The sequence below is a fragment of the Buceros rhinoceros genome, unplaced genomic scaffold, assembly GCF_000710305.1.
Source record: "Buceros rhinoceros silvestris isolate BGI_N320 unplaced genomic scaffold, ASM71030v1 scaffold12537, whole genome shotgun sequence".
Lineage (NCBI taxonomy): Eukaryota > Metazoa > Chordata > Aves > Bucerotiformes > Bucerotidae > Buceros > Buceros rhinoceros.
In genome coordinates this window covers 36,480-50,970 of record NW_010422849.1, presented here as the reverse complement: position 1 = coordinate 50,970, position 14,491 = coordinate 36,480, and the positions used below count along the sequence as shown (strand labels likewise).

General features: G+C 41.2%; 1 protein-coding gene across 1 annotated transcript in view; it reads left to right on the top strand.

Annotated features, from left to right (window-relative positions):
- Window positions 1–210: 210 nt before the first annotated feature.
- LOC104497000 (protein SHQ1 homolog) overlaps window positions 211–14,491 on the top strand; it is a gene marked incomplete at its 5' end in the record, with an annotated part of 20,410 nt that continues 6,129 nt past the window's right edge. Inside the window, one exon of the mRNA XM_010140206.1 lies at window positions 211–331. Coding sequence (XP_010138508.1) covers window positions 211–331 — 121 coding nt within the window. The remainder of the gene's footprint in view (window positions 332–14,491) is intronic.

The window sequence follows — 14,491 nt, the reverse complement described above, 5'->3', positions numbered from 1 at the left end:
CTGAATTCAGAGGCTCCGCATCCCCACAGATTGGGTACTGAAGGGCACAGTTGTATTACTGCTGTTCTGAGACTGTGAATCCACAGGACGGATTAGTGTGTAAGATCCACATGTAGATGGTGTGGTCATTAAAGCCTCAAAGGTGAGGAGATGATAAAGATTGTCTGTTAACCATGTCTAGTGAATTACAAAAGTAAAAATCTATTTCAGGAAAAGCTGCAGTTTTGAAGTGTCTGCTGGACATTCACAAGATTTTTATGGAGAATGACCCTGCCTACATCCTCAATGATCTCTTCATTACAGACTACTGCATCTGGATTCAAAAAACCAAGTAAGTTCTTAAGTAGTTACTGATGTGGGAAATGATTTTACACTACTTTATCTATGGTCAAGTATTGGTAAAATCAAAAGAAATGCTGTCTCCTATAAATGGAAATGGGATCAGTCTTCTCCATTTAATAACCTCGGCTCTCTAGCTATTCTGACTACATAAGCAAAGACATTCATTAGGAAAGAGGTTGGAAACAGCCTCTAGTTCAGGACTGAGTTTATAACTTCCAGTAGAACTGACAACTTCCAGTTCTGCTCAGAAGCACGTGCAAACTGTTTCAATCTCTATGAAGCAGTTGATTTATGGACTGTAGCAGTTGTACCAATTGATTATTAACACTAGAGTAAGTGTCACAAATCTGTGCTCGGTGTACTCTTGCCCTGTGGTTTCTTGCCAGCTCACTCTCCCTGGCGATGTGCTTTGGCTTCCGCTTCACTTGAGAGGAAATAGTGACTCTGCCACTTCCAGACAAGTCTCTGTGCCTCAGCACTTCTGTGTCTCACCTGTGCCCTTTCAGTGGTGCCAGTGTGGCTTTACTTCCTTCCAGGGTCCTGGGAACTTTGCAACCAGACTGAGTAGAAGTATCAGCATCCTTTAATGGTTTTAAACCAGAAGTATTGGTAGGAAAACAGCAAGAAATGGATTAGATGAATAAAGCAAGCTGCTTGTTCAGATCTTACTAGGCTTTATGTTGTTTTTGTCAGACATTCCACTTTTCATACAGCTTTTGGTTTTTCTCCCTCTTTGTCTTCACAGCCTTCTCTGAAGGCCCACAGAAGTACGTGTATGAGTTGCAAGTAACATTTCCTTGAAGAGGAAGGCATTGTGAATATAAACACAGAAAATGCCTTTGTCGTGTTCGTTAGTATAGCAACATATTGATTCATAAAACAGTGGTTAAAAATAGTCTTTGCATTCCAGCTCACAATTTAATGAGAGACTGTGGGAGGAATAAAACTTTTCAAGTGTGCAAGACACAAGCAGTAGCGAAGGGGGTATAGGGGAACTTGCTAATAATCGTGATCGGAAAGAGGGCTGTGAAAGGGAACCGAGCTGCCTTGCACAGGCTGTGTGTTCAGGTGTGACCTTACAGTATGTAGAGAATTAAAGGCCTTCGGTTCATAGCTGCCTATTGCCTGTTGTAGAGGTGGTTGGTTGGTTTTCTTCTCTGCATGCTTTCAGTCACAATGCACAAAATATTCTAAAGCAGCTGCAGGTATTTCCAAACATTTTGATGCTTCAATCCTGATTAGTTCCAGGAATGGCCAGGTCATTTCACACTGTCAGTTTTGAGGAGGCCTTTTTTGGCCACACCTTCAGTGTAAGTATGGAGAAATACATGCTCAGGTTGAAGTTGAGTTGAAGTGCAGTAAATAAAGAAGGAGAAAGTTTTTCATGCATCTTTCACGATTAAACGAGTCATAAGACCGTAATATCACTGCTGCCCATATCAATGAATTTAACATCTAGCAAGTCAGTCATAAAACCCAAGGCTTTCTCTAAATACAGCAGAGGAAAATGTATGGTAGCTATAAGTGACTGATACATTAACACATCTCCTCCCAGACGCATACATTATGTACCAGCTAAGCAGAACTGACAGCTTCTGGAAAGAGGGCAATTAAGCTATCTTATTGTCATAACGACATGGCACAATAGTTGTCTGTCATTAGGGGAACAAGAGAAAGAGGAACTGCAGAAACCGTTCCTATTTTTAGGATCTGAATTGGGAAAGCATTTAAGCACAAGCTTAAGTCATTCCTATTCAGTTCAGCAGTGAAGTGTGTGCTTGAAGCTAAGCATGTGCAGAGTGAACAGGAATGCTTTGGTTTTTTCCCTTATGTTGAAGGGAACAACAATATTCACTTGTCATTCAGAAAATACCATACCAGATACAGAGTCGGGTGGCAGCTTGTCTGTTAAAGACAAGAGTTCCCAGCTCCCCAAGGTGAGTAGGTTGTCTGGAGAGGAGGGTGGTGCAGCTTCCATTCCAGGGGAAGAAGTGATTGCTTTTGTGGTGAAAGTTTTGAGAGGGGAAGTATTTCTAGATAGTTTTGTGGTGGGCTTTTGATGAGGTTATTTGCATGTCTGATTAATCTGGACACTGCTCTATTTCTTTATTCCATGCAAGGTTCATTAGTTTTCTGTCTCCAGTTTTCTCCTGTTTCTTCATAGCTGTAGATGTCTGATTAATCTGGACACTGCTCTATTTCTTTATTCCATGCAAGGTTCATTAGTTTTCTGTCTCCAGTTTTCTCCTGTTTCTTCATAGCTGTAGTCCCAGGGCGCTCAAAAATCTGTGGAGGACTTTTTCTTCCTCTCTTTCCTTGGTATGTAACCACATCCAGGTGGAGGTTGGGGCCTCTTTTTTTAACCAGTTAGAACAGACTGTAGGGGTTTTTTAGTGAAAAATCCAGGCACAGTTGGAAGGAAGCATTTTAGCTCACCTGTACTGGCAGAGAAAAGACCGGAAGCTGTAGGTTTAGAAAAAAAGGTTGGCACAGGTAAAGATGTGATGGCTGTATCAAGGGGGTAGTAAGCAACAGTCCTGTTTCAGGTTAGGCCTCCAGGAGAGGAACACCACTGGCAGGTATGGGTCTCTAAATATTCAATGTGGAGGCAAAAACCTTACACCCAACAGTGTGTCAATAGCTGATTATGAATTTGGTTTGCGATCGTAATCTGGCTGTGGCTAAATTAGATAAGTGAATGTATCACTGGGCTGGCAAAAGATGACTTATTTTAGGCACAATGTATCTGGAATTGGAAATGATTAAGCTGCTGAATGAAACTCATGCAGGTGGCTAACAGTATGGTGAGTACAAGCTTGTTTTTTAATTCTAAGGATGTTTTTTTCCAGAAAATTTATTTCATTCAGGTGCATGTTACTAAGAAAAGTAGATTCCTGGAAGTCTTAGACAATGCAAGACACTAGCAAGTGTAGCTAAAATTTCCTCTTGTTTGAAGTCGTAAAGTTAGCTTTACCTGCTTTCTAGGTTCCAGGCTCTCTTTGAGCCACTTGTGAAGTTACTACTAAGAATTTGATCTGCCGCATAAAGTGGCACGTGAAATCTTTCTGGCTGTTCCTTCAGGTTTAGAAGAAAGGGAGCATGTTGCTCAGCAAAACTTAACCAAACAGAGGGAAAAGCAACTGTTAACCTGAGTAAGAAAAGCTAGACAAAGACCTGTGGAGGCAGCTTGCAGTAAATCTCAGCAGGTGGTGTCAACATTTGTGTTGAAAAGCCAGATGCAGCCAGATGGAAAATTGCTTCTTTAACCCCTGAGGTCATAATGACATGTCATCACTTCATTTGATCCCCTTGCTAAGTGAGCTTATCATCCACCCTGCTGTCACTTCTGTTATTGCTTTCATTTCCATAATAAAGCTCAGTTTAATTTGTCTGGTTTACATACTTTTTTCTTTAGGTCAGAGCTTTTACAAACTGCTCTGATACATACGACAGCCTGTCCAAGGTGGAATTATACCTGAATTTGTATTGTAAGTCTGAGGTTTTCCCCATCTTTCGCACCTTACTTTGAGCAGAAGATGACAAGGGAGAGGAGGAGCAGCTTTGTGGAAACCACTGGCTGTCTGATGCTGGCAATATGGGCAGCTAAGACCAGGGGAATCAAGGTGTGGGTATGCTGCTGCAGGAGAGCTTTCTCCCTTCTGCTACAGCGGTTATGTGTCTGTGACCCCATAGCAGCTGTGTCCTTTATAGAGGTCAGAGTAGTTTACCCACTGGCTCTCGCTGTGCTGAGGTTCCTTTTGTGTGGCCTCATTCTTCCTCCAGTGTTCTGCGTTCCCCTTTGTGCCAGTCTCTGTTCACATTACTTTTTGTTGTCCACTCTTGTCCTCATTGGCTTTCTGGTAGCTTAGCCACTTGGCTGCTGGCCATAACATGCATGGCTGGGTGGAGGGCTGAATGACTTCCCACGAGTCCTTGTCCAGGCAGGCAGTCAAGTGCGTACTGTTCTGCATCTCTGCGTAAGAGAACAATTGAGCCCATGCCGATAGAAAGTATTTCTACCTTTGCAAACAGTTACACAATCACTTAGTGTTGCGTGTTGTAGTAGCTTCAACTCTCGCAGTAAAGGAGATCTGTCTATTAAGTGAGATGAACTGCTAAATGGCCTCAGTGTGTCCTGGGGAACTGCATCAGCGACCCACTTTGTTGTACAGGGTATAGGCTGCTCCAGTGTGTGTGTGCTCTGCGGGCACACCTTCACGTGTACGTGCTCCACAACCAAAAAGACAGACTCTTGCTAATTCTGGTGACTGTAGGTGTAACATGCAGGCTCAGGCATGGACCATTTGCTTTAAAGTAAACCCCAGGATTGCTGGTGGCATTGGTACAGTCTCTCCAGAAGCTGTTATCTTGATTGGAACTAACTAATTAATGCTAAGACAGATATTGCAGAGCATGTTACATTTGCTTCTCTTGATCTGCAGGTGAGACATACCCTAAAAGATAGGCTGGCTTCATAGGTCTGTTTTCCTTTTCATCTCCTTGTTATAATGGAAACCTAGTCCTTGTTACAACATAATTACCTAGTCTGAAACCAGCAGGGAGTTGCTGCTTTATGTGTAGGGTGTGAAGTTCTCTAAATAAACACAGGATTAATTACACTCACAGCATGTCATTGAGGTGATGGGATTGACTGTGATTGTTCAGCCCTTGTTTTCTTTTCTCCAGGTTTTCTGAATTACTGTTTTAATCGATACACTGTAAGGTGGGCCTGAAGTGTTAAGGCCTCATACTGCAAAGGCACTAAGAATCCCAAATCTTTCAGAAAAAACCAAAAGATCCCTGAGATTTAGGATGTTTACTGGCTGCGTCACATTGGATCGTGAAGTGCACAAGGGAGTAAGGAACTCAACCTGCAGCATCAGCTCTTCAGTCTGTTGCATTGGTTGAGGTTTAGTACAGGCAAAATTTCTTTATGTTCATTCTGACCTCTTTCTTGGCTTTACTGACTTGAAAAATTGATTTTACAAGTTATTATCTTGTGATATTTGCAGAAAAGACAGGATTAGAATGTATAAGCCTTTTCTCAAAGCAGTGCTGGTAGTACAACCGCTGTTGTGTCCATTTAAACACACTGCACCACGCTGACTCTTTAAAAGCCTCTCCTCACATCATGTAAGTATTTGCATACTTGTACAGGTCTGTTATTAGTTTACATTAAGTTCTCTGTTAGAGTATCTGATTTGTTTTCCTTGTATCTTGTCGCACGTAGCAGCGCTCCCATGTCCTGTGCTGTGCTTGCTTGTTGCCCTACAGGCCATGTGTTACAGCCTTCCTGAAAGAACTGCCTTAAGGTTTAGCTAGATGTGGGAAAGTATTTTCTGTCATGTAGCATCTTTAAGCTTCTGTAGTCAAGTATTACTGTCTTTAGAGGAATGTAAATAAAATTCTAACGTATTTTTCAACCACATATTAAAATTGTTAGTGAGACTGATCATCTGTCTGCAAACTTCGGAAATTTGACAGGGTTACTATTTGCGAAGACCTGGAAAGCTTTGAAAAGTTTGTCAAAGTATGTAGAAACTATTTTTATTGTGCCACTTTTGCAGCAGTTTCTTGGCACTTTTGTTTTCTTTAGCACTTTAGGCTTTTGTAAAGCTCAAAATACTTGGAGAGTCAAAACAGGCTTTTAAAAATCTTTTGGTCTTGGCTTTTTGCTGCTTGTAGGGTTGATATTCGTGAAGTCCTATTCACTCTTTGTGCCATTGCCTTGTTCCTAGGAATGACTCACCTTAACTTATCTAACTTCTAACATCTAATCTCGGGACTTTACAGCTAAATGAAGGTGAATAGAGTAATTCATGTTGACTGTCCACTTCTACTATGAAAATACGGGGTTAAGACAGGGATTTGTGAACAAAACTCTCCTAAAAGCTTTTCAAAGGGTGCACTACAAACATGTTAGTTTATTAAATTTTCAGTCTGTAATGGGGGACAAGAGAATGTATTAACAGATAAGAAAAATTAATTGGTGATTTAAAGCATTCTCAAATGTTAGAGGAATATGCTGATTTTCAGGTGTTAACCTCTTGGATTCAGCGGCCATGCTTCAGAGGAACAAAGGCATAAGCAGTAATATACTCTGGATGAAAATCCTGCATCTTAGCCCTGGGGTTAAACTGATTCTTACAGCATGTTTAAAGCACTTTGTGCGGTTAAGACCTGAGGAAGAATACACCTCATAGTATTGTATTTTATAGGTGTTACGGTTTCATGGATACTTGTCCTCTGCTTTGGCTGTGGTTTAGGTCTGTCTTGACCTTCATTACTGTCCACGTTAGCCTTAGCTTAGTGAAGGCTGCAGTGATTTCAGGTATGATAAAAGCTCCTGTATTCAAAGTGGGTGGTGCAGAGTAAAGCCCAATTGCTTTCATGTTGCTGCTCTGAAAGCAGCCTTACCATTAGCATATGCTTTTAGCCTGTGTTCTGATGAGGCCAGTTATGTTATTTATCAGATAGCGAGTGTAACAGCCCCGTTGCCACCATCGCAACATCCCTTACTTTGATCTCTCTGGTAGTTAGAGGATTATGTTTTTCATTATACTTCTTTAATGGTATTGTCACCGTGAAGCCGCTTAATTCCCTGCCTTACACCTCCCACAAAACTTGTTGGATATTGGCGATTTTTAATTCGAAGGCTATTCTTTCCTTTGCTATTTCGACTTAAGAGCCATGCAGGTACGAGGGATAAACCAAATAATCTTGGTGCTGCTTGTGGTCACATCCTTTTCCATGAGCAGAGGGAAGAAAGCTGTGTTTTATCTGGTTACAGAGGCTTCACCGTACTGTCTTGGGGTGACTTGCTGTAGCAGCTCATGGCTACAATCCTCAATTATTATAATTCCTTCTTAGCAGGCTTTCCAAGCTGGCATTCTTACTGCTGGCAGCTAGTTCTGTGTGCAGCATGGCATTCGCTTACCACTTTCAGTAGTCATGCTGCATTAGGTTTGCTTTTCGTTCACTTCTTTGGTGGCCTGTAGTGGTGTATTAACTTTCAGATGTCCCAGCTGGTTTTCAGGCTTTTACCAGGAACCGGACTGGCCCCTTCAAAGAGTCTCCTTGCAGGCAATTTGAGGTTCATTTTATGCATATTTCACTTCACATACCACCAAATGTAGGAGTTACTAAGATATTTGTGTTTTGGGAAATACTGGGAAATGGGGGGGAAAAAAAACCCCAGCCTGGGAAAAGACAGGTTTTCGTTGCTGTGTAAAGTCAAGATCATCTATTCTTTCAGAGTTTTTGTCTGAGTACTGTCCAGTATCTTTAATAAACTGTAAGAAAATACGGTATATACATCTTTTTAGATAACAAAACTTGTGGTGACATTAAATGCTGTTTATTTGAAGGTGGAAGATGAATTGCACAGACTGACCCAGACTGGCAATATGTGCTTATTGCAACGATACGCATTTTAAAAAAAATCCAGTATAAGATGCACATTCACAATAAAACATTGTAGATCATAGTTATGGATTGGACTGTTTAAGACAGTTGAGGGCAGAAAAATAGGTTGGGTCATGCTTGAGAACAGTTTAAACCTGAGTGCCTGTTTGTCTCTGAGGAGGTAAGAGTGAGTACGGTCTTCAGCTGAAGTAGCAGGGTGTTATCACTTAAGAGAAGGGAGTGGCGTGACCTTTGAATGCATTGTTTGTGAGACTGTGCTGAAACAAAGACTAATTCTAGAGTCTATTCAAAAAGATGTTGAAAAATGGAGAGAATTAAGGGATAAAGGGTTCCATGACTGGACATGTCTGAATGACCTACATTATGGTGAGAGACCGAATAAACTCAGTAATTCATTGGTAAGAAAGTTGAAGATCAGTTTGGACTTGTCTGCAAGTGTGGTGGGACAGAGATTTCTGGTTTTAGCCATTGTGCAGCATAACAAAAAGTTACAAATAAAGTGTAGTTGAACAGGAAAAGTTCAGACAGCAGTAAGTTTTCACATCTTCCTAGTGAAGAGGGAATAGAAGTTGGCTCATTCTCCCAGGTGTTTGGGTAATTCTGTACTCTTATTTGTTTCCATCAAGATAACATAGCTCAAATATACCTCGTGGTTCAAACACTAGCTATGGGCTCTGGTGCAGAGAGTAGTTGGTATTTGGTGCAATTTATTATACTACTAAACCAGCCTTTTCTTGTCTTGCAAAAGGAAACGCTGTGATTTTCCTTGAAACTTAGGTAAGGGTTTACCAATCAATCAGAGTGTGTTGGCTGTTGGTGCCTGAGTTTAGTAGAGAACTCAGATTTATTTTCATCCCAAGTCATCTGCTCTTAATCCTTTGATTTAAAAATAGTAACTGATTTACAAGCACATTATATGTCACCTCTTTTGCTGTTTTGATACATGTTTTTAATACAGGTTCTTTTTGTTCACTGCCATTGTGAGCTGCCACACTGCTCATTAAATGTTGCATCTTATTTAAGGCCTGAGTTGTCACTTCAATTGTCTGTAAAGCAGTAGGTGCACATAGAGCATTTAGGAAATAACAATACCCAAGTAATGTAATACACTGACTTAAGAGGCTTAAAGAAAACACTGTTTGCCCTGAAGGCTGAAAAAGGTGATAGACAGCAGAAATATACCAGGAATTCCCCTTTATATATGCTTTAGCAACCCCTGTAAAACACAGGTTTTTAACAAGGGATTTAATCTCTCCTCCCAGCTGCTAGCTGCTGCTTCCTTTGATGTTTTCCCTCTTCTTTCCTCTTTTTTTCCTATTTATTCCATCACTCTTCTATAGCTCATATTCCTTCAGGCTGTCTGAATGCACCTTGCTGTGGCAAAGAAGAAAGCCATTTTTTTCCCCCTCAGGCTGCTGCTTTGATTTTCCAAAGTTGTTGGGAGGCAGTTCCTACCTGCCTACAGAAGGGTCAGTGATCTGTCGTGTTTTTCCAGTTAGCACATCTCAGCTGACTCTTGCTCTGTTTTGACTAGGGGAAGGATGAGCTTGTGTAGTTGGTGCCTTTCTGAGCAGGTGGAGTGTGGAGCTGTGATCCGAGCAGGACGCTGCTCTGTGTGCTGGTAATGTCTTGCTGTTCTGTTTCCAACCCCATCAATAATGAGCTTGGTCTCTTCCACCTGCCCCTTGCAGTGATTGCCCTGTAAATCTTAAGACAACAGAGGTAGAATGAGAGAGAAATGTTGAATGCATTGATAATTTAGTCCAACTCCCACTCCCCGCTATTCCCTGGGGGCTCCTCCTTGCAAGAACTGGTCAGAGTGGGCTGACTACATGATGCTGCATGCATGGCCTGCGGGTTTCCCTGTCACAGTCAGGAAGTCAGATCTCCAGCCAATTCAGTGGGGTGTGGTGGTGTTATTAATTATTCTTCTTTAAAAGATGCATGATCATGCTGTAGATCATCTGATACTGGGTGCCCCACAAACACAACAGGGTGTGGTGGGGAGGAGATGGAAGCAGGCTGTTCAGTTTGGGCCCTTGCAACAATCTGCTTTCCTGCCAGGAGCTGCAAGGTGCTTCGATTTGGTGTCTTTTTATGTGTAGACTGCGTGAGTCGAGAATGGACTGTGAGTGGGACAAGTGGTGTTTTGCCTTCCAGCGTTAAGGGTGTCAGTCAGAAGTGATGGAGCATTGTCAGAGTTCAAACTGATTGCCCTGTCCTGCACTGCTTTGTGAGAGTCCCGTGTTGTAATGCAGGTTGTCTAACAGAGAGTGCTGGGAGTGCCATTTCCCAGATCACCAGCAGCGATGGTGAAGACCAAGTTCTAGATCACGGCAATTAAGAAATTTGAGGGAGATGGAGCTAATGCAGAACAGTTGTCACCATGTTTCTGTAATACAGCCAATACTTAGTATCGCATCATAAAATCTGTTCCTTTCTCTGCATCTGTTTTATGGTGAGTTATCTATTTGTCTTTCATTATTTGTGTTTATCCTATATAACTTTGGAAGCTGTGCTGTTGTTAGGTGTTGGGACTGGCTGCAACTTGACAAAGCTATTTTGGCAACACTGAGCTGCTTCTAAACACAGTTATGGTATTCTTAAAACACAAATACTGCTCAGTTTCCTTTTATAGTCTAATATTAATTCCAAGTTTGTTTTTTCTTATGAATATTTTCATAGTATCTGCATATGTAAACCATCCGTGATATGTTTGGTTTCAACCTATCAAAAAGGCCAAGTAATGAAAGCAAGATTTTTATATTGGAAAGCTTCAGCTGTTTTTTTTAAATATTTATAAATGTGAAGTTCAGCTCATGCAGTATTTAGATTCATTATGAAAGAAGCACTGTCGAAATTTCAGAATAAATATGGAGGAAAAGTCACTTGAAATTTTCATACTTCATAACATAAAAGAAGTCACTTACATTGAAACGATGGTGCTGTGTTTTGTGTTTGATTTATGGTTAACAAACTGTAATACTTTAAGCGATGTAGATAGCAGTTCGTGTTTACAAGACTGCAGGTTAGATTGCAGTGCAAGTATATTGTGCTCTCAGTTTCAGAATTCGTGTAATGCCCTTTGAAAGCCAGAATTCCAAGATGAAAGCATTTTATGCTCTTCTTAAACCCATTGGATTCTTTCCCACCAGATGTAGTTTATGGTGCAGGGCTGCTTTCTGTCACCTGAAGAGCAGCAGTGGGTTTCTCTTCTCAAAAGTAGTCTCTTTATGCCGCGTTTCTGCTCTTCTAATCCTGTTGATTTAAAGCGGTGGCATCTGGCTTACAGGGAGATGTATTTCCCAGACTTCTTTCTGAACCCAGTGCTCCCTTCTTGACAGTGTGGTTTTCCTGTATTTTAGATAAAGATTTGGTGTGCAGTGAATGCTTTCCCAGTCTCCACTTTGTCTGGTGTCTACAAGGGAATGAGGAAAAAAAGATTCTATAAACCTCCTACAAACCCAAGCCTTGCGCCCTAATCTCTTCACCACGTCCTTTATCAGCTCCACCAAGCAAGAGGTGGTGGCTGCTCTTAGCACCCACCGATTGGGGGTTGGTATGTGCATGCCACGGCCTCCTACCAAGCCAGTACACGGAGGCTCCTGTTCTATGGCCTCGTTCTCATGAGGGTCATTGTTTACACCTCTGCTTATTTTCATGTAGGAATTCAAAGATCTTCTTTAAACTCTAGTTGCTCTTAAATTTGATTGAAGATGTTCCCAAGAGGAGTTAGAAAGGAAATAATTAACAGTATGGACAGTATCACTGTGTAAACCCCAGTTATTTAGGCTAAAAATCAGAATCCATCCTCTTGAGAAAAAGAAGGAACGAATTCTCACCTGCAGTTGCACCAAATATCTTGCACAGACTGAGCACATTTTATTTTAGCAGTTGGCTTTTTGTGAGGAAGTGAGGAAATTCAGCTGTCTTTAGTGTAGTGGTGTGGAGATGGCTTATGTCTTTCCTATGAAGACAGCAGTTAATACTAAATCAAATGAACAAATGTTGTGTTATTTCTGTTGTGTTTACACTCATCTGTTTTTCTCTAGCTGCAGATAAGGCAGAAGATTAGTTAATAGTTTAGGTCAATTTTCACCTGCGTCCTGAAAAAGAGGTCCTGTTCCTCCTTCACTAACACACTAAATTCAGCTTTGTTCTTACGTTATCTTCCATACTCATTGATCAGAGCTAATGAGATTTTAATGGAGTTGTTTATTGGTTCTGCCTCTTACTATAAAAATGTATAATAAACCAAGCACATGAGTCTGGCTGGTTCTGTTTATCTCGCTGGCTGTTAATTGTTCAACCTAGTCTGTGATTCTCCCAGTTCTCCTAAGACAGGTGGGGTTATGCTGAGCGAACCAGCTATTAGAAGCTGGAAGGTGATTTAGCAAATGTTGCGTGTTCATGTTTCTGTTTAATGGAAATATTATTCCACAGTGAGGAATTTTGTAGCTAGAGGCACCATTTTTGCAAAAGAGATGTAAAATAGGGTTTAGCCTTTTCTGTTCATGAGGAACCTGTGGTGTCTTCTGCGCATGGTGCAAGTATAAAAGAATGTTATCTCTGTTCTTCTGGATGGAGGCCTTTTGTCTCCAGGAAAGGGTTACCCCGTGGTTCAGGTGCTGTGTGTATATTTTTTTTTTTCCACTTCATGGTAGTATGGTTATGCTTTGAGTTTTAGTCATGTTTCGCTGTAGAGAGCAGTTGTGTTCCTGGAGCCGGATGAAATAAAGTCTGCCTGTAGTTTCCGCAGGCTATTGGGGAATTGCAGTAAAGGTGAGTTTAAGGTATTTTGCAATAAAACTAGCATAAAGTTAGTGTCACATGTGCACAGATAGGCAAAGTGGTTGTCACTATCTGCTAATGTTTACCAAGGCCATGGGCTTTCTGCTATGAATTTCATTCAGAACTTGATTTGGGAGGGTTTTGTTCACTGATTCTGAACTTGCTTTTTCAAAACTATTTCACTGTGGCTGGAGATCATAGACTAGTGTATAACTTGAAGCACTCCTTAGGAATAACCTTGAAAGTGAAATAAAAAATGGTGAAATATGGCATCTCACAGAGAACACTTGCTAAAAGGTGTAACTGAGCCTTGGTCTCCTATTTCCAGGCAGATTCTGAGGCTCATGTTCTCTACCTCCTAATTTTTGAAGCGTAGTTTTGGCAAATGGATGGTGTGTTTAGTTTTATTAGTTAGTCTTATTGCAGCTAAACGTCCGTTTATAAGGATTCTTTTCCTGAACCAAAGGATTGTTCTGTTCCCTAATCTCACTGTTGCTTTTTTGTGCGTGTTGATTTTAGATGTTTCTGCATTAATGAATTCTGCTTTTGCATTCGAGGCCGTCATTATCACTTCTGTGCTTTACCAGTCAGGGTTAATCAAACCTAGACTCTTGTACATCTTTAATATTTTATTGAAATCAAATTGTCTTTCAATTCTCTCAATAATTAAATCATTACTTTTTTTCTAGCTGTTTGAAATTGTATGTCAAGTGCAGAGGGATGTTTGACTTTGTTCCTTTTCTGAAGGAAGCGTGCTGCTGTTGGTCTAAAGCCCTGACGTTTGTTACATTACAGTAATTCAAGAGTATGTGTCTTTCCACCCCTTTATCCTCCACCCTTGGTTGTCAGAATATGCTGCTCTGGTGACCTATGGTGTTACCTAACAGGGTGAGGTCAATCAGCTTTCCCCAAAGATCGCCAGTTTGGTTGCTCAAGCAGCTGTGCAGGACTAGATAGCTGATATCTGAATTTTAGATTGAAGAACTTCTTTATTTTCTTCCTGAGTATATACAGAAGTGGGTGTTTTGTCAGCTGTGTCATTCTTTTATGAGCTTACTTGTCTTTTGATATCATGTCTGGCTGTAACTTGTTGAGCCTTCTGTTTCCAGAGAGCTTAAGCAGTAAACTGACTACCATAGGGATATTAATTTTCAACAAGATCACGACAGAGTTCCTGTGGAGGTTAATGCTGGCGTTATCACGGGACTGAATGTTGAACAATGTCTCTTCATACCCCTTGCGTCAGGACAGATAAGGCTTGGCTGGGAGACAGTGATGGATGGAATCCAACAAGATCCACTCTGGGCAGAGGAAAAACAAGATGATCTGAAGGGTCTGGCCCTTTCACAGGTTCGCCAGAGACAGTCTGTGCAGAAATGTCAGCTATGTCCTATTGCAGCCTGTCCTCAGCCACTCCTGTGGCAAGGCCAAAACTGTCGTCGTCCCTTATAGTTTAACTGACATTTCAGATATTTACACATCCTCTGTGTCCAGAGTGCTGAGGCTCTACTTTGGGGTAGTATCTGGTGATGTCTGAGATAATGTTAACTCTAGAATTGTCCTATTACTTACGATGCCTCTGGCTAAAAGAATAATTGTGGGAAATTGTAAGCAGTGCTGCCAGGTATGTAATTTGGAGCACATTGAAAGCGGTTGCACTCTTGGCTGGTTGTATTGCCTTTATCTTATCTTTTATCTAAAAGAGGGTGTCCATGAAACTTTCTCTCCAAAGCCTGAGTTTTGCCTGGCCTTGTTGAGAAAGGTGGTTTAAGTATAGACTGATGCTTTCTCCTTAAGCCTGGTAGCTTCTCATGCAGTAAATGTACAAAATCAAGGTAGCTGGGAATTCTTTGACATTGAGCAGCCAGAAAGCCTTTTGCTTTAACACACCAGCTTTGCTCCTAGATGGATCCGATGTGTCCAGAGCTCCTGC